This window comes from Aethalodelphis obliquidens, unplaced genomic scaffold (genome assembly GCF_003676395.1).
Source record: "Aethalodelphis obliquidens isolate GAN/ISIS:26980383/991018 unplaced genomic scaffold, ASM367639v1 scaffold36, whole genome shotgun sequence".
Taxonomy (NCBI): Eukaryota; Metazoa; Chordata; class Mammalia; order Artiodactyla; family Delphinidae; genus Aethalodelphis; species Aethalodelphis obliquidens.
The window spans coordinates 11,158,732-11,185,476 of record NW_020837980.1 but is presented as its reverse complement, the minus strand read 5'-3'; the positions used below and the strand labels follow the sequence as shown (position 1 = coordinate 11,185,476).

Genomic DNA, 26,745 nt, shown 5'->3' with positions numbered 1-26,745 from the left:
TGATGGAATAATTAGTAAGATCATAGCTAGATGCTGCTAGACTGGCTGTTCTGTTCTCAAACTAAATATGAAAAATTGGGGTTGGGACTTTGCGAATTCACATGAAGCTCAAAAGTATTCATATTAAGTACGTGAAAACATCACTGAGATCTTAACGATGATACAGACTTGACCTTGCAGATTACACCTCGAATCAATTCTTTTATTGTCCAGTGGGATTTTTAAAGGGGTCCTCTGTGTGTTATCATAAACTTGCTTACTCTGCCTAAGTATCTCCAATCCAGAAGGTCTGAAAGCCTCTCGGTTCGGTTCCTCTGAATAATCCTCTGGCGGCGTGACTGTTTGCAAAATCCATAGAGAAACTGAGTCAGCTGATTGCAAGAATCATCCAGTGAGCGGAATCGCCTGTCAACGATGTAAATACCTGAGGCACACAAAAGCCAGAACACAAGTCAAGATAAGGCTAACCTTAAAGCACTTCTACTGTTCCTTAGGGTCTATCGCGAACTGCGTGATTATCCACTCCCTGACTCCCCTACTGCCTCTGCTTTATCTTTTCCCTTCTGAGACTGTATTTCTCCTGTGATTTCCTTCCAATGGCTCAAAACTGTCACCAACACACAGCCAACAAAACACATCTTGCTAAAGAAAATCTGGCAGTACAGGGATACCTCGGATCAGTGATCATCCTTGGCGCTGCTCACTGACCAGAATCCCCAGGGTGAGACCTGGGTCTCAGTGCTTTTTAGGTTCCCCAGTGTCCCCACCGTGCAGCCACGGGTGAGGACCAGAGCTGTCAGCCAAGGAAAGACAACAGTGATAATGCAATTCTAAAAGACCAGAGAATCGGCAACGTCCAGGCAGAGCACCCAGCCCATTCTAACTTTTCTTGCTGTTAGGCAGCCTGGACATATAGATGGTGATACCATCTGCCATCTTATATGTGAATTTTGATAACTTGGCATGGAACTTATAAAATAATTATGCTGATCGATACGTGTACTCTAAAGCCATGGTTATTGTGCTCGTCACTTCTAGGTAATAGAGGATCGAATCAGTTCAGAAAAATAAAAAGGGGAAAAGGCAATGTTTGTCCAAGTTTAGCACTCCTTTTGTAGTTTGTCGTTTGAGTAATATGTTCAATATTAATATCATTCTAATCTTTTCTATGGACCGTATAATGAAATCTACTTTTAATTAAACAAGAAGTATAAAAAGATTAATCCTCAAGATAGCGTTAGAGTCGGGCTCTGTAAAGACCCCGTGCTTTGTTTGGTTAGAGGTCCCTTCTCCCCCAGTTGGGTTCATGATGAAAATCCTCACCATATGCAGTGGGATCAGCCACGTGCTCCTCCATGAAACAGCCAAAGCCAGAGAGGTTGGTGGTCACACTGGGGATACCCATCACAGTGCATTCGGCTGCCAGGGGAAATAGACAAAGGCTTGGCTTCAAACCAGCAACAACATCCTCTTACACACGCAGAGAAGGAAAAGCCCCAGTCCACCTAAATAGCAACATTTATTTTATGCCAGGCACGGTACTAAGCTCCTTACATGCATGAACTAATTTAATCTTCTCAACCACCCTATGAAGTGAGGCTACCATTATCCCCATCTTACACACGAAAACATTGAGGCACAGAGATATTAAATAGCTTCCTCAACTTCACCAAGCCAGGCAACGTGGTAGAGCTGGGATTTGAAGCCAGGTGCCCAGCTCCAGAGCCCTTGCTCAGAACTACTACCCTACACTGCCTCTCTCACTCCAGCTGGCTTTGTTTTTTGCTCTGTTCTAAGCTTGTGTCACTAAGTATTTGGCAAGTTTACGGGGTAAGTAAATATGTTTTGGAAAGAACCGGCTCCTCCAACATTTTCACCTCTCTTGCCACCAACCCCTTCCGCTTTCTCGGGTGCTCAGCCAGCCCATGGTTTCTTTCAATCCTCTACCACCTTTTAGTCAAAACCCTTTTTTTAGACAATATCAGATGTATCTTAAAACATGTTAACACACTGAAGGATGTTTGAATTGTTAACATGAAATTTATATTTTATTATGGAATTTCTCTTGGTTGGCTAGTGGGGATGGGTGGATAAAAAGAGATTTCCTCGTGACCCATGTACTCCTGTTCTGCAAGTATTGCCTCTTGGTTTAGCTCTAGAGAACAGTGGTTTCCGAATTTGGGGGAAGATGGTAGAGGAGAGGAAGGTGGGACGGGGATTATTGACCCATTTGAGAATCAGATGAAAACTCTGGAACTCCTCCCCAGAAAAATTTTGCCTACAATTCTATGGAAATTCACAGATCCTTATTTCTATTAAATACTCATTGACACCCATATAATAAAATGCCAGGGACCCATGTAAGCTCAGTATATGTTCACTGAGTGAATTTAATGAAGTCAGCATTTATCTTCACTGGGTTTTCTCAAAACACGAAACACAGATTTTAACACTTTCTGGAGTGAGAGTTAGTACAGCATAAAACAATTATGTAAAAAAAGTTAGAGACCTATCTAATATGCTAATGCCAAATGTATACCACCAGAGGTTTTGCTGTTTCTATAAATAAGGAGGGACCAACTTCTTTAGGTTAATTTATTATTTATTTATTTATTTTGGCCACACCATGAGGCTTGTGGGATTTTAGTTCCCCAACCAGGGATCAAACCTGGGCCCTCGGCAGTGAGAGCATGGATCCCTAACCACTGGACAACCAGGAAATTCCCCTTTGGTTAATTTAAAACAGAGAATGACTCATTCACTATAGGGTACATATTTCTCACATCCTTTTTTCCATCTACTTATTTTTCACAACACATTTGCTGGCCTTTATCTTAACACACTAAATATATTTCCTCTGTCATTTCATGTTAAGTTTAACTTTGTCCTATAAAATGATATTCTGGCAGAAAGACTGCTGTAAGTTAGATACATTCTCTTTTAATATAAATGACTTCCCACATTCCCTTGGTCACTCATGCTTTGGTTTTGTACTTCTTTGCTCTCAATATTTCCAATCGTAAATTATGTTACTTCCTAGAAATAATAGGAATAAGAGCCTATAACAAAGTTTTAAGTTCATCAAGTGAATTGTTTTCGTGTATCTCAAAAGATAGATACTCTATTATAAGCAATTTAAGATAACTATGCGGGCATTTCATAGGTAAGAAGACACTGCCTTGAGGGAGACGCAAGAGGGAAGAGATATGGGAACATATGTATATGTATAACTGATTCACTTTGTTATAAAGCAGAAACTAACACACCATTGTAAAGCAATTATACCCCAATAAAGATGTTAAAAAAACATATATACGGATATATACATCTATATATATATGCACACTAAGTGAAACATTTCATTAGAAAAATAAAAACAATTATAAAATAAAAAAAAAGAAGACACTGCCTTCACAAAAGTGGAATTTGTGCCGAGAACAATTTTTAGAACTACAAGAGAGGTAGCTGGGTGAAGATGACTTCTCACTGTTCATCTCTGTACTATTTGTGTCTAAAACTATATGAATGTGTTATCTAATTAAAAGATACATATATCCTTTCACTTAAAAAAGAATTCTGAAATAAATTTTAGAACAATTTTAGAAACAAAAATTGTTTCTCATATTAACCTCCTTGCAGTTAATTTCGCCTTCATACTAATGGGTAGGACTGGTGAAGATATAATCTTTATAAAACATTCTTTTTCTTTGGAATGCAATGAGGCAACAATTCAGATAACCCCTAAAATATGCCCAACCACAACCTCCTATACTTACATAAAAGATTATGTATTATGTCCTTGCTCTTAGGTCAGGAGCTACAAAACATAAAATGGACCCCTGGGATAGATCCAACCATTTTCTACTAAGGTTTTTGTTTTGTAGTTTTAAATGACATATCATTTAGAAATGACATATTGAATATTACATACATGTGCATAAAATAATATACTAATAAAATCTGAAACACTTCACAATCTATACATGTCACATACCTGGAGTATAACCCCAGGGTTCATAGTATGATGGAAATACTCCGAGATGACAACCTCGGACAAACTCTTCATAATCCATGGGTAACAAGGGGCTGGTGGAAGATAGGAACTCTGGGTGCAAAATCACCTGAAAAGGAAAAATTCTAATGAGAAAAAAGAGAAAAGAAAGAAGAAATTGAAGCAAAAAATCTCCTACAGTTTTTTTATTTCAATATTTCAATACTGTAGAATCCTTGTGTTCTAGATTCTGGGGAAAGAAAGAGAGAGATAAGAAAAAAGAAAAAGGAAAACGTCCGGGTGTTTTTTTCTCCTCTCTCCATTCTCTGTAAATATCTATTCTGAGTACTAACTTTCCCTCAGGTTCCCAGGCCTAGATCAGAGGATAGGGAGTTATTGTATCCATTTTTGTTCTCATGCTAAACTCCTCCAACCCAGACTTTACTGACAACAAAGATTTTACTTGGTTCTCTGACTGCTGGCCCTTGTCTTGTTTCTCAATTTACTCCCACCTTGAGCAGGAAAAAGGGGAGCTACCCTTATATGCCCCAGGCATAAGTTAGCCAAGTGAAATGGAACTAAGGGCTAATTGCGAGCTACCAATGTGATGTCACTGAACTGGAGATGGGAAGAGCAGCAGTACCTCCTTATAGAATATTTCCGCCATGTGAGTACAATAGTCATAAATAACCTCAAGAGCATAGGTAATAGGAAAACGCAATAAACAACTAGGATGCAGTGAGTTTTGAGCATTATCTTTCTTTTTAGCATAATTGATTTTTTTTAAGTTTATGTAATTTAATTTTACACACTGGTTGTGTTTAAAACTGGCCTACAGCATTTCTGAAAATTCAGCAATTGGCTCTCGTGCACTGGTATGAGTCCTTTCTTGGAATGCACAGCCTGTAATTTTCTGCAAAGGTGGAGCCCAGATACAGCCAGCTATACTTGGAAAGTTGTGAATAGAATAGCTACTTAACTGGTCACCTAGATGAATGAGTTCTATATCTCCTATTTATTAAAATTATAAATTATAAATTATAATATAATTATAATGTATAAATTATATTATTAGCCCAGTACTTTAAAATCTGATTTTAAAAATTTATTAGAAATTATTTTTAATAACTTACTTAGCTATGGGGGGAGGCTGACAGATAACAGAAAACTGGTTTGGTGAGAACTTTCATAAAGTGGGGAAATAGAATTATATATATGTTTATGTATAAATGATATATTTTTAAAATTCTATTAAAATTTAATTTTATATGAATTATGTATATAATTATATATAAATACATGTATATATGTATATATATATATAATTGGAAAAAATCCCAAATTTACAGAAAAGTTGCAAGTACAATGTAAAGAGAATTAATATTTTTTCAAGAACCATTTGTGTATAAATTGCTGACTGGATGCCCATCATCTACAAATACTTAACATGTATTTTCTACAAACAAGAACATTCTCCCTTAAAAAACTAAAAATAGAGTTACTATATGATCATGCAATTCCACTCCTGGGCATATATCTGGAGAAAACTCTAATTTGAAAAGATAATTTGAAAAGCACCCCAATGTTCATAGCAGCACTATTTACAATAGACAAGACATGGAAGCAACCTAAATGTCCATCAACAGGTGAATGGATAAAGAAGATATATATATATACATACCATATATATATTAATATATATGTACATACATACTCACATATAATGGAATATTACTCAGCCATAAAAAAGAACGAAATAATGCCATTTGCAGCAACATGAGTGGACCTAGAGATTATTGTATTAAGTGAAGTAAGTCAGATAAAGGCAAACATGATATCACTTATGTGTGGAATCTAAAAAAATGATACAAATCACCTTATATACAAAATAGAAATAGACTCATAGACATAGAAAGCAAATTTATGGTTACTAAAGGAGATAGTGGTGGGGGGAAGAAAGATAAATTAGGAGTTTTGGATTAACATATACACACTACTATATAGAAAATAGGTAAACAAAAAGGACCTACTGTATAGCACAGGGAACTAGACTCAATATCTTGTAATAACCTATAATGGAAAAGAATCCAAAAAGAATATATATATATATATATATATATATATATATATATATATAAAACTGAATCACTTTGCTATACAGATGAAACTAACACAACATTGTAAATTAACTATACTTCAATTAAAAAAAGAACAGTCTCTTACATAACCACACTATAAGCATCAAAATCAGAAAATTAACACTGATACATCACTACCATCTAATCCTTAAATCCCATTCAACTTTCTCCAGTGGTTCAAATACTGTCCTTTAAACCAAACAACCCAGTTCACAGTCACATGTCACATTTAGTTGTCACTTCTCTCTAGTCTCCTTTAGTTTGGAAGAGTTTGAGGACTTTCTTGGGCTTTCATGACCTTAACACTTTTGAAGACTACAGTCTAGTTATTTTGAAATTTGATCTTCAGTTTGGGCTTGTCCTATGCTTCCTCATGGTTAGAGTAAGTTATGCATGTTTGGTAGATACAGCACAGAGGTGATACTCTGTTCTTCTCACTGCATTGCATCAGGTGGCAAGGGATTTACAGTTTATTCATTACTTCTGATGTTTACTTTGATCTCTTGATTAAAGTCATGTCTTTTTGGCTTCTCCACTGTAAAATCTTCTTCTGTTTCTCCTTTGTTATTAGTAAGTATATGGGGGGGAGTTATTTTGAAACTATATAAATACCCCATTCCTCAATAAACTTGTATTGGATTCATGGTTCCTTGTGTTATTCAATGGATTCTAATTCATTGCTATCTTTATTTATTTTGATACTTAAATTGTGCCTAATTTGGCCAGTGGGAGCCCCTTCAGACTGGTTTCTGTAAACTTTTGACAGATCTCCATCATTCTTTGAGCATTTCTTTGCTTTTTTGACACAAGAAGAAGTTCTAGACTCATCTTTTACTTTTCCTGCCACAGCCCTAGAAGTAACAATTTCTTCAGTGAGTCCTGGTTCCTTTTAGTGTAGAATGATATAAAGACCTGGGTGTTAGATGTGCTCATTGTTATTGGGGTGTTACAGGTCCTCTCAGCAGTCAGAGAGACACAATATACAACACACACACACACACACACACACACACACACGTCTATACTTAGTTTCATTATCTTTCATACTTATTGGGTCAATCCCTGATATGATCTGAATGTTGTGTTCCCTCCAAAGTTCATATACTGAAATCATAAACCCCCAAAGACGGATGGTATTTGGAGGTGGGGCCTTCAAGAGGTACTTAGGTCATGAGGATGGAGCCCTCATGAATGGGATTAGTGCTCTTATGAAAGAGGCTCCAGGAAATTCTCTGGCCCCTTCAACCATGTGAGGACATAGTGAGAAGCTGCCATCTATGAACCAGGAAGAGGGCCCTCACCAGAGCATGACCAGGCTGGCAACTTGATCTTGGACTTCCCAGCCCCTAGAACTGTGAGAAATAAATGTCTGTTGTTTAGAAGACAACCAGTCTGTGGTATTTTGTTACAGCAGCCGGAACAGACTCAGACAATCCCCCTCCTTAACTAGTCTCTCCACAGCCTCTCTCTCACTCCACTCTGGCTCTGACACCTGCTGTGAGTGTCTCTCCCCACTGCGTGGACCTTCCCCACCTTGCCTGGGCTCTGACTCCTTTCTATGGACTACCCCAGCATGCCCACCCTTCCAGTGTAGATGCCTACCTTGTGCTGACCCACCTAATGGCTTTAGAACTGAACTGTTTGGGAAGGAGAAAGAGAAACAGGGAGAGGAAAAGGAAGAGGAAAAAGAAACTTTTTTTTTAACAACAAAAACAAAAGTATTAGACAACAACAGTTGTCTAATACTTTATATAAGTCACTTTCATGCATATTACCTGATTTAATCTTAGCAACATTGTGTGATGGGGACTGTAGACATTCTCACTGTCCTAATCTTAGAAATAAGGAAGCTAAGACTTTAGAAGCATTGGTTATATCTCAGCAGATCCATAAATAGCAGACATGTTAAACTCAAGAAGGAATAAAATGGTAAAAATGTCCAAAACCAGTACCTACAAATGATGGTTTATTCAATCACAAGAATCACAAATTGGCAAAGCAAAAATGGATAAAACATTTTCCTCCACAAAACATAATTTTAATTCCTATTACATATAAAATATTGCACTAGGAAAAGAGACCAAAGACATAGACAGTTGACGGAGTCTGGGCAACCAACAAGTCAGAAGCCCATTGTACTCTGTTGGTAAATATATCAGCAAAGGGGGATTTAAAAGGCATTGTGCCTACTTTGGCATTTCCAAACTTAGGAAAATTTGTACTCTCCAAAGCCCATTTTGGAACATGAAAACATCATGGCTCATTCGTTTTGTTCCCAGCCAAAGAGAACGACAGCACGAGTAAAATAAGAAAACAGCTGCCCTGGGTCCTAGAACAGCCAATGGCAGAAGCTCAGGGCAGAGGAAAGGTTGCCAGAGGTCAGCCCAGGGAGGATTAAATGAGATCCTGTATGCAAAGCCCCCCAGCAGAGCACCTGGTTCACAGCAGTACCTGGATCAGTGGGGATAAAACAAATAAACAAAACTTGTTGGACTGTATTTATCCTGGGAGGGAAGTAAGGTCCCAAGAAGTTAGTTTACTTTCACAGCATGGCAGCACAGGGTCCAGACCTGAAATCTGCCATCTAGACTTTTCTCACTATACCTTGCAACTGAGGCAGGATGGATGATAAATTCAAGTTTAAACCTGAATCAAATGGTCACATTCACATAAAACACTTGTCAATCCAGTCGGAGAGTTAAGAACCACTCTGTAGCCATCTATAAATATGCAGATGATCAAATAAGTACTTATATTAACACAGGCCCTGAATTACTGTCAAGCTTTTAAAGGATGCTATTAATAAAATGAAATACCTAATTCTGAATCGACCAAAGTCTATCTCAGTGCTTTTGAGTGTATATTGTTAGAAAGGGGCTATTCTTTTATTTCTTTTGTGTGTGTTTGCTTTATGATATTAATCAGTGAATATCTGAAAATGTTCATGAGTTTAACTGCATAAACACAATTTGTATGAGACCAACTTTTTTCTCCATTCACTCTACGTAAGTCATGGACTTTTTTATATTTCTGTGCCTTTTCATCTACTTCTTTGGCCTGATGAGCCCACCCCTCTGTTATTTGCTGATGAACTTGTGCTCATCTATCAAGATGTAGCTGACATATCATCTCTTTAATAAAACATTTTATCAAACCCTGCAGGTAAAAATCAATCCTCTGTCTTCTACTCTAATCAAACTCCATTCACACTTCTAAAAATAAATGGAGTATGATGTACCAGGGACTGGACAAGTACTAATAAAAGCTAACATTTATTATGCATTTACTCTGTGCCAAGGACTGTGTTAAACATGGTACCTATGGTTTATTTAATCCTCCCAACAATTCTATGAGTGGGGCTATATGATCACCACTTTACAGAGAAGGCTGCGGTACAGGTAGATTAAGTAAACTTACACATTGAATAAGTGGCAGAGACTTAAAACCAGGCAGTGTGAGTACAGTCGTAAAGGACTTCACATACCTTTATAGATGTGCGTGGCAGCCCTGAACTTGCCACTTGGGATTTCCTTCAAGAGATCCTGGCCTGGGGATCTTGACTGATGGCCCTAAGTGCCTCACCTGTGCCTCCATCACAGTGGCTACTCCTAGCCTGTAAGACCAGCCGGGATGGGTACTGGCGCCAGCCCATTTCTGCCCACTGGGTGATTCCTTTAATGGGCAACTTTTACTTGGGGAATCCCTATCCCTATTAATGGAAATCCCTATTAAAACCGTTGCATTGAATTGTTCACAGAGTAAGGCACCCATCTGCCTGCCAACCTGAAACTTCTGGTAGGTAGAAAGGACACATGAAGATGAAACACAAAGAAAAGGTTGTTCAATAAAGGAAAATGTATGTAAGAACACTAAGATACTTAAAATAAGTCAACAGTAAACCAAAACACACACACACCCAAATAAGAATCTTTAGTATTAAGAAAGGAAGCACTTGTAGGGACTTCCCTGGTGGTCCAGTGGTTAAGACTTCGCTTTCCAATGCAGGCGGTGCGGGTTCAATCCCTGGTTGGGGAGTTACGATCCCACATGCCTCACGGCCAAAAAACCAAAACATAAAAAGCAGAAGCAATATTGTAACAAATTCAATAAAGACTCTAAAAATGACCCACAGCAAAAAAAAATCTTAAAAAAAAAAGAAAGGAAGCACTGTATAATAATTCTGAAATTGTGTTAGCTCTAGTTTGAGTGTACTGTTGAAAACTGTTTTTGTGGGTGCATAAGCATGCACGTGTGGTGTGTGTGTGTGTGTGTGTGTGTGTGTGTGTGTGTGTGTTTCCTTCCATTAACTGACAAGCCATATTAGGTGGTTTTGGACCATTGCTTTTCCCCTTTATGAGTCACTATATATAGTGTGGTTATGTGCGTACAGTTTTTGTGTAGTTGCTAATTTTTATGAATTCTAGTGTTTTGTTAATTACAGTTGACTTTTCTTTCTGCCAAAAAAAAAAAGATAATAAGGCTGAGACTTTTTAAAAACTGGGCTGCAATCTAAGGCTCTTCCCATCTCATCCTTCCTTTTTGCTCTCTCTTCCTTGTGTCTGGCTGCACCTCCCTGCCTGTTCTTGCTTTCAACCTCTTTACCCTTCACAAGCATTTCTGCCAATAAGTGTTTTCATATCTACTCCTGTCTCCGTGTCTGCTTCTCAGAGGAAAAAATCTTAGAAAATAGGTGAGACATGATCACTGCCTCGAAGAACCCACAGTGTCTGGTGAAAGGGACACATAAATTAAAATATATAGAATTCAATGTGGTAATTCCTATAATTGCAGAAGATAGAAAGTGTCTTGAGAATACAGGTAAGGCAACAATTGTTCTGTCTGGAGTAGACAAATGTATATTGAGGAAAAGTGTAAGGAAGAGATGACTTTTAGGTTGGATCCCAAAAGAATTGTTAAAATAACAGAGACAAGGTTGTTTCAGAAGGAGAAAGTAATATCAGCAAGTACACAGAAGTATGAAAGTGTTTAATATGTTTAGGAAATAAGTTACTCGTCCATTCCTAGGAAATTGCCTCACTGTTATCACACTTTTTTAAACATCAATCTGTATTTATTTCCCTTTCTTTTCCTGAACTTTCATTTTTTTAATCCCCTCTTAACTCTTTTTTCTTTAATTTTTAATTTTATTTATTTTTGGCTGTTTTGGGTCTTCGTTCCTGCACACGGACTTTCTCTAGTTGCAGCGAGCGGGGGCTATCTTCGTTGTGGTGCGTGGGCTTCTTATTGTGGTGGCTTCTCTTGTTGCGGAACACGGGCCCTAGGCGCACGGGCTTCAGTAGTTGTGGCTCGCGGGCTCAGTAGTTGTGGCTCGCGGGCTCTAGAGAGCAGGCTCAGTGGTTGTGGCACACGGGCTTGGTTGCCCCACAGCACGTGGCATCGAACTCGTGTCCCCTGCATTGGCAGGTGGATTCTTAACCACTGCGCTACCAGGGAAGTCCCCCCTCTTAACTCTTGAGGTTCCCTTGGGTCAACACTTTTCTTCATTCATTCCACCTGATCTTCTAGCATGGCACGGTCATCATTCCTTGGTCTCCACTACTGCCCACACGCCAATAGCTCCCCTCACAGTGTCCTTATAAACCCCAGACCTATGATTTCTAAGTACATATTAAGCATCTCAACTTGAATATCTCACACATAACTCCATCTATCAAAAACTGAACTCCATTCGTGACATGACCCTCAAACCAACTTCTTTTGAAGGCTTTCCTTAGTTTTTAGAAAGTATGGGTTACATACTGAAGCCTTGCCTTCTCCCTCTTTCTCACTCTCAGTGTCCACTGGTCACTGAAGTATGGTCCGTTCTGCAGGCAACCATTTCTCCCATCATTCCATTCTCTCCAGCACTTCTGATAAGGCCTTTGGAAGAGGCCCTCAGCATCCCTCACCTGTACTGTTGCAGCAGGTTCTTAATTTGTCTCCATTATATCCACTTATACCTACATTAACAAGTGAGTGCAGGATGAGAAATACATTTAAGAATAGACTATATTTTCCCAAGAAACTTTGCAGAGAAGAGTAGAAAAACATTTAGAAACATCAAAAGGAGACAGGGTTAAGGCAAAGTTTGTTTTTTCATGTGGAAAAATTTAAGAAATATTTGTAGACAGCAAGGGAAGGAGCTAGTAAGCCTACAGTATGAAGAAGGGTAAACAGGGCACATTTTCTCAGAATGTGGGAGGAAATAAGGTCCCAGAAAAACCCTTAGAATCTGAAGGAAAAGAAGTAAGAATGGTCAAAATCTATATTCGAGGCCAGTATGAAGGGACTCATATGATCTGCTAAAGGTGAAAGAAAGAAGGGACAGTGAGACCTTTCCCTTTGAAAAGATTGGTAAAACTTGTGACAACTTGATCTTGAATGCTGGTGAATGGAAGTGAGTAAGGATAAGCAATTATCTATTGCCATGTTCACCCATGTCTCCCATGTCTAGCACCATGCCTAGAACATGACACGCCCTCAGTAAACATCACAGAGATTAAACTCCATGGTGGCAGAAACCAAGTCTTATTCATGTACCTAACCCTGTCCCTCGTCATCATAGAAACCCAAGAGTCAAAAGAATGAATCGGTCAGTAGAAAATTACATAAAGCCATCATTAGCCACATTCTCTGAAACTGGAAGCTCCTCATAACTCTGCTTTTAAGTTGAACTTTATCAAGAAGAAACAAAGACAGTTCATGTTAATCTCAGAGATTCATTAATTAAAGCAATTCTTAGACTATATGTGTTTCATTAAAAATGAGGCCATTTCCTGATGCTTACTGACAGTATTGTACAATGAAAATGAAAGTTAAATTACAACTCAAAGCCATAAATAGTCTTCATTTTTTAAGAATGATACCAAAATAGTCATTCATTAATTGCTCAAGACAGGAAACAAAATAATATTTACAATATTTCTGATAGACGTTACAACCAAAAAGGAATGCTTCTAATAAATTCTCAAAAATCTATTCTGTATGATTTTGAAGTGCTCCACGTAAACAATTAGCTGTACCTTGACTCTGTCTGTACGGCTGTTGAAAAGCCCGATCCTTCTAATGGTGCTGAGGATGGGATCGGTGGAGTCGTCAATCATGTTGTGAGTCGTCACCGGGGGCAAAGATTGCCGCTGAGGGAACAGAGAGAAGAAAATGTCAGTTTGTGAAAAGAATTAACAAGTGTGACTAATTTCAACAATAAGTCATTGGCGACATGATATCCAACCTTTATGCCTTCTGGTCTGAGATGCCACTAAGGGGAGGATAACAGGGTAAAGAACTTCCTTCCCATACTGTGAACACATGGTACTTGTGTGTTTCACCTGCAGCCACTCTATGAAAAGCCTAGAATTCTTGAGCGCTCCTGGGACTTCATTGGAGTAAGTGTCCTGGAAGCTTGACTCCAGATGAGCTACTCTGCTGGTTCCCACTAGGGAGCTGTCCTCTGATGCCTCGCTGTTATTGACAAGATGCCCGTGCAAGCCTAACACATTTATCTCTCCTTTTTAATAGTAATTCCACTCGACTGAGAAACATTCACCTTTTCTCTATAGTGACTCTGAATTCTATGCTTTTTGAAAACTTTAGGAGGTATTTTTGGTGTCATTGCAATGTACATCGTTTTTCAATTGGACATATTGGTTCCAAATGAATTTTTTAAATAGATACAAAGACAAGTTCCATGATATTTTTTTGAAGGAGCACTGAAAATACACTGAAGAAAGAGACTTACAAAGGTGTCATTTAGGTAAATACCTAAGAATGACTTTTCTAGCTCTCAGGTTTAAAAATTTCTCAAATCAGCCCACTCCAATGCATTAAGATATTGATCTAAATGGACTTTAACAACTATGGGAAGTGATGGGCACGTTTTCCTTTATTACCTGAGTTGAAAAGATGGCTCTTTTCATAATTGTCAGATCGTCTCGATCCAAAATATTGTTCATGTCAGGAATTTCTCCTCTGTGGGGAAAACAGTTTTAATAATAAAAATGAAAACAGCTGGCACTAATTGAGTGCTTCCTATGTGCTAGACACCGTTTCAAGCAATTTAAAAAGAAATGTTAAGTAAACAAATGTTCCTGATGAAGCTCATAAATTCCTAAAGTTTGAGGAAGTTTGATAAAAGAACACCTTTGCTAGCATAAAAGAAAATTGAAATTAATTTTTAAAGCATTCATGTTGATGATCAGGAGGACATTCTCATTGTATTTTGCCCACCCTTAAGTACTGTGTTCTACAGTGGCCATAACTTGTCCACCTATAAGTTGATATTTTTACCGGTAACAAGAAATGATGCACACCTGCCACCATGCATCAGGAGACAACACAGCTTTCTCTTCATATTGTAACAAAATCCATATATTTTGTACATATTATTATTTTATAATACATTTTCATTTTATTTAGATTTTATTTTACTTATACATTTTATATATTTTATTTATTATTTATTTAAATACTATATATTACTTATTAAGTAAATGTGTTAGTTAACATTAATTAATATGTTAATTAATAAGTATATGTCAATCTAATATATAAGTAAATATATATTTACTATACATGAAGTCAGTATATATTTTGACTTAAAATCTCATGAAGGACTTCCCTGGTGGCTCTGTGTTTAAGAATCCACCTGCAAATTCAGGGGACACAGGTTCTAGCCCTGGTCCGGGAAGATCCCACATACCACGGAGCAACTAAGTTCGTGTGCCACAACTACTGAGCCTGTGCTCTAGAGCCCACGAGCCACAACTACTGAGCCCACACACTTAGAGCCCGTGCTCCGCAACAAGAGAAGCCACCGCAATGAGAAACCCGTGCACCACAAAGAAGAGTAGTCCCCACTCGCTGCAACTAGAGAAAGCCCTGACTCAGCAATGAAGACCCAATGCAGCCAAACATAAATAAATAAATAATTTTAAAAACCCTCATGAAATCTCCCTCAGCTTCAGACTGACATACTAACCCTTAATCAGATTTCCATTGAACTAGAACCTATCTGTATATATAAATATGTTCTCATTTGTGCAAACTGTTTACAAATATTTGTCAGACGAAGGATGAAACAAAATCTGCTCACATGATGTAAAACATCTTCAAAGGCTATTAATTCCTTTATAGTTGGAACAAAATAAATACAATGTCTAAATGGTTAAGTGTGAATAGTGAAGCCCTAAACGTTTGAAGTGTTCAGTGTTCCAAGCACCTACCTTAATAATGCATCATACAGTTTCTTTCCAAACTTTTCCTTCACAGAATGTGCAGTGTCCCTGTATGAGCAGAAAGATTCACAACTTAAACAATGTCACCATCTTAAGTCTTTCTTTGCCGTGACAGTGCTGTTGTTCTGTCAGTGCAGACTTTGAAATTACAGGTCCCTTTTGTATCACCTCTTCTGTTCTTTTCCTATTGGCCAGTTTAGCCTGAGTTAAAACCTCCAGAGCTGAGGCAGCTGAACGCCCTGACCAGTGCAGAGAATGTAACATTTTTTTGCTTAATGATAATCAGGAGAGGGTGGGGGGAAGGGAAGGGGAGTGGATGGAGGTATCGATGTAATATCAGGAATACGCTGATAATTGTTGAATCTGGGCTGTGGGCAGGTAGGGGAGCATTATACTAATCTCATTACTTTGACATATGTTTTAGCATTTCCATAATAAAATTTTGTTTTAAATTCAACCCATCTTTAAAAATAGCTATAGAGGCTTTATCCTTCCATGGTAGCTCATTCCAATGTTTCTATATTAACACAGTTTTATAGGCATGACATAATCTAACATTTAGTAGCCCAATGAGAAGAGAACCAAGTAGTATGTGTGCTATAATAATCTTAATGAAAAATAACAGGTTAAGGAAATAGATCAGAAATCATGCACTTAAAAAAATCCCTTTAGGTCTATTGCTTGAGAACAGGTACAAGATGTGAGGTTACCATAGCTGTTTTCGCACTGCCTGGCCTTTCAGGGTTTCCACGTTGAAATTATTTGTCTTGGCAGGCATAATGAAAAACACCACCACGGTGACGTCACTTTTATGCATCTAATGAAGGATTAGAAAACACAACAGATCAACTATCAAAGATAAAATAAACCATGTGACAGATGGACCTTAAACTGTGAAAAAGAGTGCTTTGAATATCTTGAGATAAAAAGAATAGTTATTTATGATTGACAAAAAAATTACACCCACTGTCTTGAGGCTTTTTCACAAATTTTAATTTAAATATGGCATTCAATCAAGATTTGTCAATTAGCAATTTAAAAATCCACACAGAATAGTTTCATGACATCGATCATCTAAAATATAGAGGAATTGCTATTGATATCACTGTGCTTTTCTGTGGTTAAAAAAATAACATAAATGTGAGCTAATATTCTTTAAAATTTCAGGTTGGAAAGTTAATGAGGATTTCGTTTGGGTTTATTCTATTTCTTATAGCTAATTTACATGGATTTGCACAAATAGATTATTTACATTTTTCTGTTAAATGTCTTCGTTCTCATGATGCTGCATTTTGTTTTTTTTAGCCCTAAAGTAAGGGAACGAGCATATGCCCAGAACTTTTGGTGTGGCGGGCACTGTGTTGGGTGCTTTAAATGCATAACTTAACCCAAGTCTGGTAATACCTGCACAATAGCTATCACTCTCCTCATTAATTTCAAAAGAGAGGCACAAGAGTTTCAAAATTTTGTCTGAGCTCCTATCAGAGGTTATTGGTAAAACTGGGGGTCAACCGGTGTTTTTTTGACTCTACAATCTGCTTACTTTTCCTATTCCAATAAATACCATTGACCTGGAATTTCTCAGAAGGAAATGACATGCCAAACAGCTGTGGGAATGAAAGCATAGACTTAAAACTGTGAACAGATGAATGCTTTTGTATTCTGAAATGACTCACTCCTGAATGTGGGCCACTTCACCATCTAATCTGTGGTCTCTGTCCTCTAGGACCTGATATCCTATTTGAACATTTACAGGAGCCATAGAATAGGAAACATCCCACAAGTAACCAATGTGCCATTAAAGAATAAATGTACTATATGGAAAGAGAATGCCTTCTTTTAATTTCTCCAAAGACTGTAATTGTCTTTGATGTCTAGAAAAAGAGAAACTGGCTTTTTCTTGACATCTAAGAATAAAGTGAATAATTAATAAAGGTATGGATAAATTGATTAATAATGTCTCTAAGCACAATACATATTTGATATAGCTGTGAGTCCATCTGTAAAGCTTGTTGAATAGATACGTATCAGGAAACACTGTGAAATAAGATTATTGCAGTTTATTCTTGAATAATCTTTCTGACCTTCAATCCTATTTTACAGGCTTGGGTTTTTATTAATGTGGTTTTAGTAAATCTTTTAGCATACTTGGTACAATGTCTGCTCTAAGGCAAGGCTAAATCTATGTCCAAGAAATAAAAACTGAACTGGAGAGCAGTACGGAGCTCAGGAAAGTTTAGGTTGTCTCAGTATCTCAATAAGATTGGAATTCTACACTAGTCTTCCCCTATTTTCCTGTTACTTATTCTATATTTTTATGTGATGGGATTTGAATATAAGCCAATAGCTTTCATCAGTAGCTATGACATAGGACTTCTATTTGCACAGATTTTATTGCTGGATTAGTTTGGAACCTATAAAGCCCCATCCTCCTGAGCAAAAGTGATTCCACCTTGTTGGGATGGGACTCTCCTTTCCCTCCTTCATGTTTCTTTGTGGTAGGACCTCTCCTAGTTTCACAGTTCAAGACTTTCAATCTCAAGGAAGAGGCATGGCAAGTGAGTTGGGATAGGAATAGATTTTGTAAGTGTCTTCCCCGTTCTACAGAGGAAAACTGCTTGGCTGTCAGCCGTGTTGCACATGTTCTTCTGAAGACATGCTCTGGGTGGGGAGGATGGCAATGGCCAGAGCTGCCTGTGATTGGATGTCTAATACCAAGAAGTTTAATACCAAGGTCCAATATTAGGAAGCCTATTGATGCCATACACCCAAGCCATATCTTCCATTATAGTTTTTATTAGTTTTAAAAAAGGTGAGGTTTTGTTCTCTTTGTTCTCTGTTTACTTGATTTCTCTATATTTATCTTTCAATTGTTTACAAATTCTTTGGGGACAGGTGGGAAAAGGGATGCTATATGGTCGTCTTAAAAATAGCACATATAGGGGCTTCCCTAGTGGCGCAGTGGTTGAGAGTCCGCCTGCCGATGCAGGGGACACGGGTTCGTGCCCCGGTCCGGGAAGATCCCACATGCCGCAGAGCGGCTGGGCCCGTGAGCCACGGCCGCTGAGCCTGCGCGTCCGGAGCCTGTGCTCCGCAACGGGAGAGGCCACAACAGTGAGAGGCCGGCGTACCGCAAAAACAAACAAACAAACAAACAAACAAAAAAAACCAGCACATATATAACCTATAATGGAAGAGAATGTAAAAAAAAGAATATATATATTTATATATGTGTATAACTGAATCACTTTGCTGTATAACTGAAACATGGTAATCAACTATATTTCAATAAAAATGGAAAAAGTTAAAATTAACATAAAAATACTCTTTTAGAAGCATTTCCAATAAGATTTTGCTCCTATGATTCTTGAAAACAAAATAGCACATATGTGATAAGTTTGTGGCTCTCTTTAAAATATACCTGATATCGTAGACTAATACACAAGCGAACAGTGTGGCAATCCTAATATGTTAATTGAAAGACCAAAGTCACTTTTAGAGTAAGGCTGTCATTTTAAGTCTTCAAAATCATATATTCTTTTGAAATCTATTTAAGAAGCCAGAAAGTTCTTTACTTCCCACAGAATAAAGTTCTCCTATAAAAATATACTGTATGGCGTTCTAGATCATTCTTACCCTCAGCAGGAAATTTAGCCTGGATAAGGATTCTAGGAAGATGTCAGCTCCTTTGTTTGAAAACTCATACCTCCCAGCAATGAAGAGGAACAACGTTTTTTCGAGATCAAAGTCCAGATGACTAAAACAAAACAAAACAGATTCCAATGAAATAAAGCAACAGCAACAAAATGTACACATGAGTTCTGGTAAAGTACAAAGGGGACTAGGAAAGATAAACATTTACTTTAGTAACCCTGTTTTCTCTATACCCCAGATCCCTAACATCACACGCTAATTTTATTTCAGTGAAGAAAAAAAAGCATACCCATAGAAATGACCTCGAACAAAATCTTGGATCCTGGCCTTGTACGTGGCATGGAGATTTTGAAACTCATGTACTGCTGAAAATTTCTTAACATTCAATCCATTTGGAGTAATTACATCTGGAAAAGCAAAGTAAAATCATCATGAAAAAGCTCTTTTGAGAGAGGGTAGCATTGTAAAAAACAAAAACAAAAAACAGTAGTTTTAAATCTATCGAGTTAGGTGTCTATTAACATTTCTAGTCTCTGACTATCAAAGAATTGAAAATTCATAAAAGTTTATAATAAATTGCTGACATAGAAAATCAGGACTATCTGACTGAAATAACATTGAGTGATGGGTATTATGAAATACACGAATAGCAAAAATAGTCATTGTTAGAGTTTTCATTTATTGATCACTTGCTGTGTACCAGGCACTGCTCTAAACACCTTGCAAGTAACTCATCTAATCCCTGCAACCAGTAAAGCCAGGGTGCCTATCTGCATTTTCAGAGGCAGAAACTGAGGCACAGAGTTGTCAATAGAATCTGTTCCAGAGCACACATGTCAGGAGGACCAGTAGCGTCCGTGCGGTCTGCTTCCACCTGTTGTAGCTTTAACTGTGCTGTGCACTAAACTACCTCTTGTCATTTTATTTTGGTCAAATGTGTGGGAAGTGTTCTGTCCATATGGAACAATGGAAAAGTAGCCCTTTAGATCTAATACATAACTGAGTCTTTCTACCTAGAAGATTTTGTTGCTTGGGCAGGGAGACATTTTTGGTTTTCCAGAATGTTGGTCTGTGATAAGAAAGAGAGAGACTGCTCAGAGTATATGGTGGAAATCACCTACTGAGTTGAATTCATGGGTGATTGTATTTAGTAGCAGTAAAAACAAAAGGAATAAAAAAATTAGCACATGGCAATGAAGATTTGGGCAGTGGAGATTTGAGCTAGAAGTATAAGTATGCTATCATTCTGAAGGATATTTTACAGTTAACAGGCTATTCCCTTGAAATGCTTCCACAAAATCAACCCAGGCTTCTTGGTCATTTGTTGTGAAAAAAAAATTTAAAAAGAACTGCTGTTCTTATGATTGTTTACTAAGTAATTGGACATTTGCTACTGATCAGGATAGTGGACAAACCCCTCTTACAATGTATCTCTTTCTATAACATTTATCTCAGGCTTACTTTGAGCCAGACTTTTGGTAGACCCTATTAATTTAATTTTCATTAAACCATATGAAGTAAGTTCTTTTCACTGTCCCCATTTTGCAGATGAAGAAACTATGGAGAGGTTATCTGCTAAGGTCAAGTAAGTACAGAGTAACAGAAGTAGGATATAAAGCCAAGGCAGCCTAGCTCCGGTGTCTACATCCTTATTCTCTATGTCAGGCAGCTGTACTGTCCACAAAGATGGAGAAGGCAAGACTGTATATGAATACCACATTATTATGACTTTAATTCCTCCGGAATTTTCTCATTGCTTCACAAACAATTAAAAATAAAAGGTGTGTCTTGACAAATATTTTGTGATATCACTTATATGTGGAATGTAAAATATGACATAAATGAACTCATCCACGAAACAGAAACAGACTCACAGACATAGAGAACAGAATTGTGGTTGCCAAGGGAGTGGAGGGTGGGGGAAGGATGGATTGGGAGTTTGGGATTAGCAGACGCAAACTATTATATATAGAATGGATAAACAACAAGGTCCTACTGTGAAGCACAGGAACTATATTCAATATCCTATAATACACCACAATGGAAAAGACTGTGAAAAAGAAGATATATATATATATATATATATATATGAATAACTTTGCCATACAGCAGAAACTAACAACAATACTTCAAGAAAATAAGTTTTAAAAAAACGATGTGTCTTGAAATTAATTGTCTCAGTTTATTAGCCTAAAGAATTAGGTCAATGAGGTCTTTTAACATCCGTATTTCTAGTGAAGAATAACCTCCCACATAGAGGCCTACATGCAGTGGTATCCAGCACTCCAGGAAAAAGAGAGAGAGAGAGAAAGATGTTTTATTAGTAGTATTTGCCCATCTCCATGGCATAAATACTCCCACCATGACTGATTTCAAGCTACTAATGTGAATACAGAATCGGAAAGAGATACAAAGTAACACCATTACATACTATTTCCACCGTACAAATGCAATAGACATAAACGAGAGTATTGATCACGGTAAAATGTACTAAAATAACTAGGAATTGATGTTTTTTGAATACTAATTTTGCTTTTAGTATAATATTTAATTGTAAGTTTACATAATTTAATTTTTTTCTTTTATTTATTTTTTTATACATCAGGTTCTTGTTAGTCATCCATTTTATCTACATCAGTGGATATATTCAATCCCAATCTCCCAATTCATCCCACCACCACCACCAGCCCCCCCAACAATTTCCCCCCTTGGTATCCATACATTTGTTCTCTACATCTGTGCCTCTATTTCTGCCCTGCAAACCGGTTCATCTGTACCGTTTTTCTAGGTTCCACATATATGCGTTAATATATGATATTTGTTTTTCTCTTTCTCACTTACTTCACTCTGCATGACACTCTTTGGATCCATCCACGTATCTACAAATGACCTAATTTCGTTCCTTTTTAGGGCTGAGTAATATTCCATTATATATATGTACCACATCTCCTTTATCCATTTGTCTGTCAATGGGCATTTAGGTTGCTTCCATGACCTGGCTATTGTAAATAGTGCTGCAATGAACATTGGGGTGCATGTGTCTTTTTGAATTATGGTTTTCTCTGGGTATATGCCCAGTAGTGGGATTGCTGGGTCATATGCTAATTCTATTTTTCGTTTTCTTAAGGAACCTCCATACTGTTCTCCATAGTGGCTGTATCAATTTACATTCCCACCAACAGTGCAAGAGGGTTCCCTTTTCTCCACACCCTCTCCAGCATTTGTTGTTTGTAGATTTTCTGATGATGCCCATTTGGACTGGTGTGAGGTGATACCTCATTGTAGTTTTGATTTGCATTTCTCTAATGATTAGTGACATTGAGCAGCTTTTCATGTGCTTCTTGGCCATCTGTATGTCTTCTTTGGAGAAATGTCTATTTACGTCTTCTGCCCATTTTTGGATTGGGTTGTTTGTTTTCTTAATATTGAGCTGCATGAGCTGTTTATATATTTTGGAGATTAATCTTTTGTCCGTTGATTTGTTTGCAAATATTTTCTCCCATTCTGAGGGTTGTCTTTTCGTCTTGTTTATGGTTTCCTTTGCTTTGCAAAAGCTTTTGAGTTTCATTAGGCCCCATTTGTTTATTTTTGTTTTTATTTCCATTACTCTAGGAGGTGGATCAAAAAAGATCTTGCTGTGATTTATGTCAAAGAATGTTCTTCCTATGTTTTCCTCTAAGAGTTTTATAGTGTCCAGTCTTACATTTAGGTCTCTAATCCATTTTGAGTTTATTTTTGTGTTTGGTGTTAGGGAGTGTTCCAATTTCATTCTTTTACATGTAGCTATCCAGTTTTCCCAGCACCACTTATTGAAGAGACTGTCTTTTCTCCATTGTATATCCTTGCATCCTTTGTCATAGATTAGTTGACCATAGGTGCGTGGGTTATCTCTGGGCCTTCTATCTTGTTCCATTGAACTATATTTCTGTTTTTGTGCCAGTACCATATTGTCTTGATTACTGTAGCTTTGTAATATAGTCTTAAGCCAGGGAGTCTGATTCCTCCAGCTCCGTTTTTTTCCTTCAAGACTGCTTTGGCTATTCAGGGTCTTTTGTGTCTCCATACAAATTTTAAAATTTTTTGTTCTACTTCTGTAAAAAATGCCTTTGGTAATTTGATAGGATTGCATTGAATCTGTAGATTGCTTTGAGTAGTATAGTCATTTTCACAATACTGATTATTCCAATCCAAGATCATAGTATATCTCTCCATCTGTTGGTATCATCTTTAATTTCTTTCATCAGTGTCTTATAGTTTTCTGCATACAGGTCTTTTGTCTCCCTAGGTAGGTTTATTCCTAGGTATTTTATTCTTTTTGTTGCAGTGGTAAATGGTAGTGTTTCCTTAATTTCTCTTTCAGATTTTTCATCATTAGTGTATAGGAATGCAAGAGATTTCTGTGCATTAATTTTGTATCCTGCATCTTTACCAAATTCATTGATAAGCTCTAGTAGTTTTCTGGTGGCATCTTTAGGATTCTCTATGTATAGTATCATGACATCTGCAAAGAGCAACAGTTTTACTTCTTCTTTTCCAGTTTGTATTCCTTTTATTTCTTTTTCTTCTCTGATTGCCGTGGCTAGGACTTCCAATACTAGGTTGAATAATAGTAGAGAGAATGGACATCCTTGTCTTGTTCCTGATCTTACAGGAAATGCTTTCAGTTTTTCACCATTGAGAATGATGTTTGCTGTGGGTTTGTCATATATGACCTTTATTATGTTGAGGTAGGTTCCCTCTATGACCACTTTCTGGAGAGTTTTTATCATAAATGGGTGTTGAATTTTGTCAAAAGCTTTTCCTGCATTTACTGAGATGATCATATGGTTTTTATTCTTCAATTTGTTAATATGGTTTATCACATTGATTGATTAGCATATATTGAAGAATCCTTCCATCCCTGGGATAAATCCCACTTGATCATGGTGTATGAATCTTTTAATGTTTTGTTGGATTCTGTTTGCTAGTATTTTGTTGAGGATGTTTGCATCTATATTCATGAGTGATGTTGGTCTGTAATTTTCTTTTTTTGTAGTATCTTTGTCTGGTTTTGGTTTCAGGGTGATGGTGACCTCATAGAATGGGTTTGGGAGTGGTCCTTCCTCTGCAATTTTTTGCAGGAGTTTGAGAAGGGTGGGTGTTAGCTCTTCTCTAAATGTTTGATAGAATCCACCTGTGAAGCCAGCTCGTCTTGGGCTTTTGTTTGTTGGAAGATTTTTAATCCCAGTTCCAATTTCATCACTTGTGATTGGTCTGTTCATATTTTCTATTTCTTCCTGGTTCAGTCTTGGAAGCTTATACCTTCCTAAGAATTTGTCCATTTCTTCCAGGTTGTCCAATTTATTGGCATAGAGTTTCTTGTAGTAGTCTCTTAGGATGCTGTGTATTTCTGAGGTGTCTGTTGTAACTTCTCCTTTTTCATTTCTAATTTTATTTATTTGAGTCCTCTCCCTCTTTTTCTTAATGAATCTGGCTAATGATTTATCAATTTTGTTTATCTTCTCAAAGAACCAACTTTTTGTTTTATTGATCTTTGCTCTTGTTTTTTTGTTTCTATTTCATTTATTCTTCTCTGATCTTTATGATTTCTTTCCTTCTGATAACTTTGGGTTTTGTTTGTTCTTCGTTCTCTAGTTCCTTTAGGTGTAAGGTTAGATTGTTTATTTGAGATTTTTCTTGTTTCTTGAGGTAGGCTTGTATACCTATAAACTTCCCTCTTAGAACTGCTTTTGCTACATCCCGTAGGTTTTGGATGATTGTGTTTTCATTGTCATTTGTCTCTAGGTATGTTTTGATTTCCTCTTTGATTTCTTCAGTGATTTCTTGGTTATTTAGTAAGGTACTGTTTAGCCTCCATGTGTTTCTGTTTTTTACGTTTTTTCCCCTGTAATTGACTTCTAATCTCATAGCATTGTGGTCAGAAAAGATGCTTGATATGATTTCAGTTTTTCTTAAATTTACTGAAGCTTGATTTGTGACCCAAGATGTGATCTATCCTGGAGAATGTTCTATTCACACTTGAGAAGAAAGTGTAATCTGCTGTTTTTGGATGGAATGTCCTATAAATATCAATTAAATCTATCTGGTCTATTGTTTCATTTAAAGCTTGTGTTTCCTTATTAATTTTCTGTTTGGATGATTTGTCCATTGGTGAAAGTGAGGTGTTAAAGCCCCCCACTATTATTGTGTTACTGTCGATTTCCTCTTTTATAGCTGTTAGCAGCTGCCTTATGTATTGAGGTGCTCCTATGTTGGGTGCATATATATTTATAATTGTTATATCTTCTTCTTGGATTGATCCCTTGATCATTATGTAGTGTCCTTCCTTGTCTCTTGTAACATTCTTTATTTTAAAGTCTATTTTATCTGATATGAGAATTGCTACTCCAGCTTTCTTTTGATTTCCATTTGCATGGAATATCTTTTTCCATCCCCTCACTTTCAGTCTGTATGTGTCCCTAGGTCTGAGCTGGTCTCTTGTAGACAGCATATATATGGGTCTTGTTTTTGTATCCATTCAGCCAGTCTACGTCTTTTGGTTGGAGCATTTAATCCATTCATGTTTAAGGTAATTATCGATATGTATGTTCCTATGACCATTTTCTTAATTGTTTTATGTTTGTTTTTGTAGGTCCTTTTCTTCTCTTGTGTTTCCCACTTAAAGAAGTTCCTTTGGCATTTGTTGTAGAGCTGGTTTGGTGGTGCTGAATTCTCTTAGCTTTTGCTTGTCTGTAAAGCTTTTGATTTCTCCATCGAATCTGAATGAAATCCTTGCTGGGTAGAGTAATCTTGGTTGTAAGTTCTTCCCTTTCATCACTTTAAGTATATCTTCTCACCCAAATTCTGAATTTATTGTTTTTTTTAAAAAAAATACCAAACAAAACAGAATAAATTCAGAATTTGGGTGGACAAAAAGTCTCTTACCACATGGATGTCTTTGAAATAAGGAAAATGAAAAGAAATTTGATATTCTTAATTACATATAGCTAATCCAGCTCCCTGGATCCTCTCTTTTTTCTCTAGGTAGTAAAGCAACTGAGTAAAAATAGGATTTTGTAAATGAAAAACATTGTAGAAACTGAAGAACAACTGTATTGTGGAAACCAGAACTACTCTAGTCTAAAATCTCTTGCTTGGACTCACAGATGTAGAGAACAAATTAGTGTTTACCAGTGGGGAGGTGGGAGGGCAATATAGGGGTGGATGATTGGGAGGTACAAACTCTTGGGTGTAAGAGAGGCTCAAGGATGTGTTATACAATATGAGGAATATAGCTAATATTTTGTAATAACTGTAAGTGGAAAGTAACCTTTAAAAATTGTATAAATTTTTTAAAAATATTAAAAGAATAAAAATAAATAAAATATCTTGCTTGGTTTTTGGAGCAGGCAAAATATTAGATTGCAAGCAACTTATCTTGGCTATGCACAGAGCTCACAAAATTGTTGTAACAGTCCAAGAAAGTAACTTCTTATTTCATTCCTTTTTTGCCCTCTTGGGTATATAGGCATCTCCTGTATAGATGAAGCCTTGAGTCTTATCTTTTGTTCCCTTAAATTTTACCTAATCAAAGAGGACTTCTCTGAAACGCTACATAAAGAAAAAATCAAAAACAAAACATGCCCACCACCTCCACCTCCACTCCCTATTCCCTTACCTGATTTACTTTTCTCCACGGCATTTATTAACCCAAACATATCGTGCATTTATTTGATAATCTGGTCTATTG

At 37.1% G+C, this 26,745-nt stretch overlaps 1 protein-coding gene across 1 annotated transcript in view; it reads right to left on the bottom strand.

Annotated features, from left to right (window-relative positions):
- GYS2 (glycogen synthase 2) overlaps positions 1-26,745 on the bottom strand; it is a 56,259-nt gene that overhangs the window by 3,809 nt on the left and 25,705 nt on the right. The window contains exons 6-14 of the mRNA XM_027129240.1: positions 19,306-19,423; positions 18,999-19,119; positions 16,073-16,179; positions 15,351-15,410; positions 14,019-14,097; positions 13,152-13,265; positions 3,995-4,121; positions 1,324-1,419; positions 261-424 (exon numbers count right to left, since the gene is read on the bottom strand). Coding sequence (XP_026985041.1) covers positions 261-424; positions 1,324-1,419; positions 3,995-4,121; positions 13,152-13,265; positions 14,019-14,097; positions 15,351-15,410; positions 16,073-16,179; positions 18,999-19,119; positions 19,306-19,423 — 986 coding nt within the window. The remainder of the gene's footprint in view (positions 1-260; positions 425-1,323; positions 1,420-3,994; positions 4,122-13,151; positions 13,266-14,018; positions 14,098-15,350; positions 15,411-16,072; positions 16,180-18,998; positions 19,120-19,305; positions 19,424-26,745) is intronic.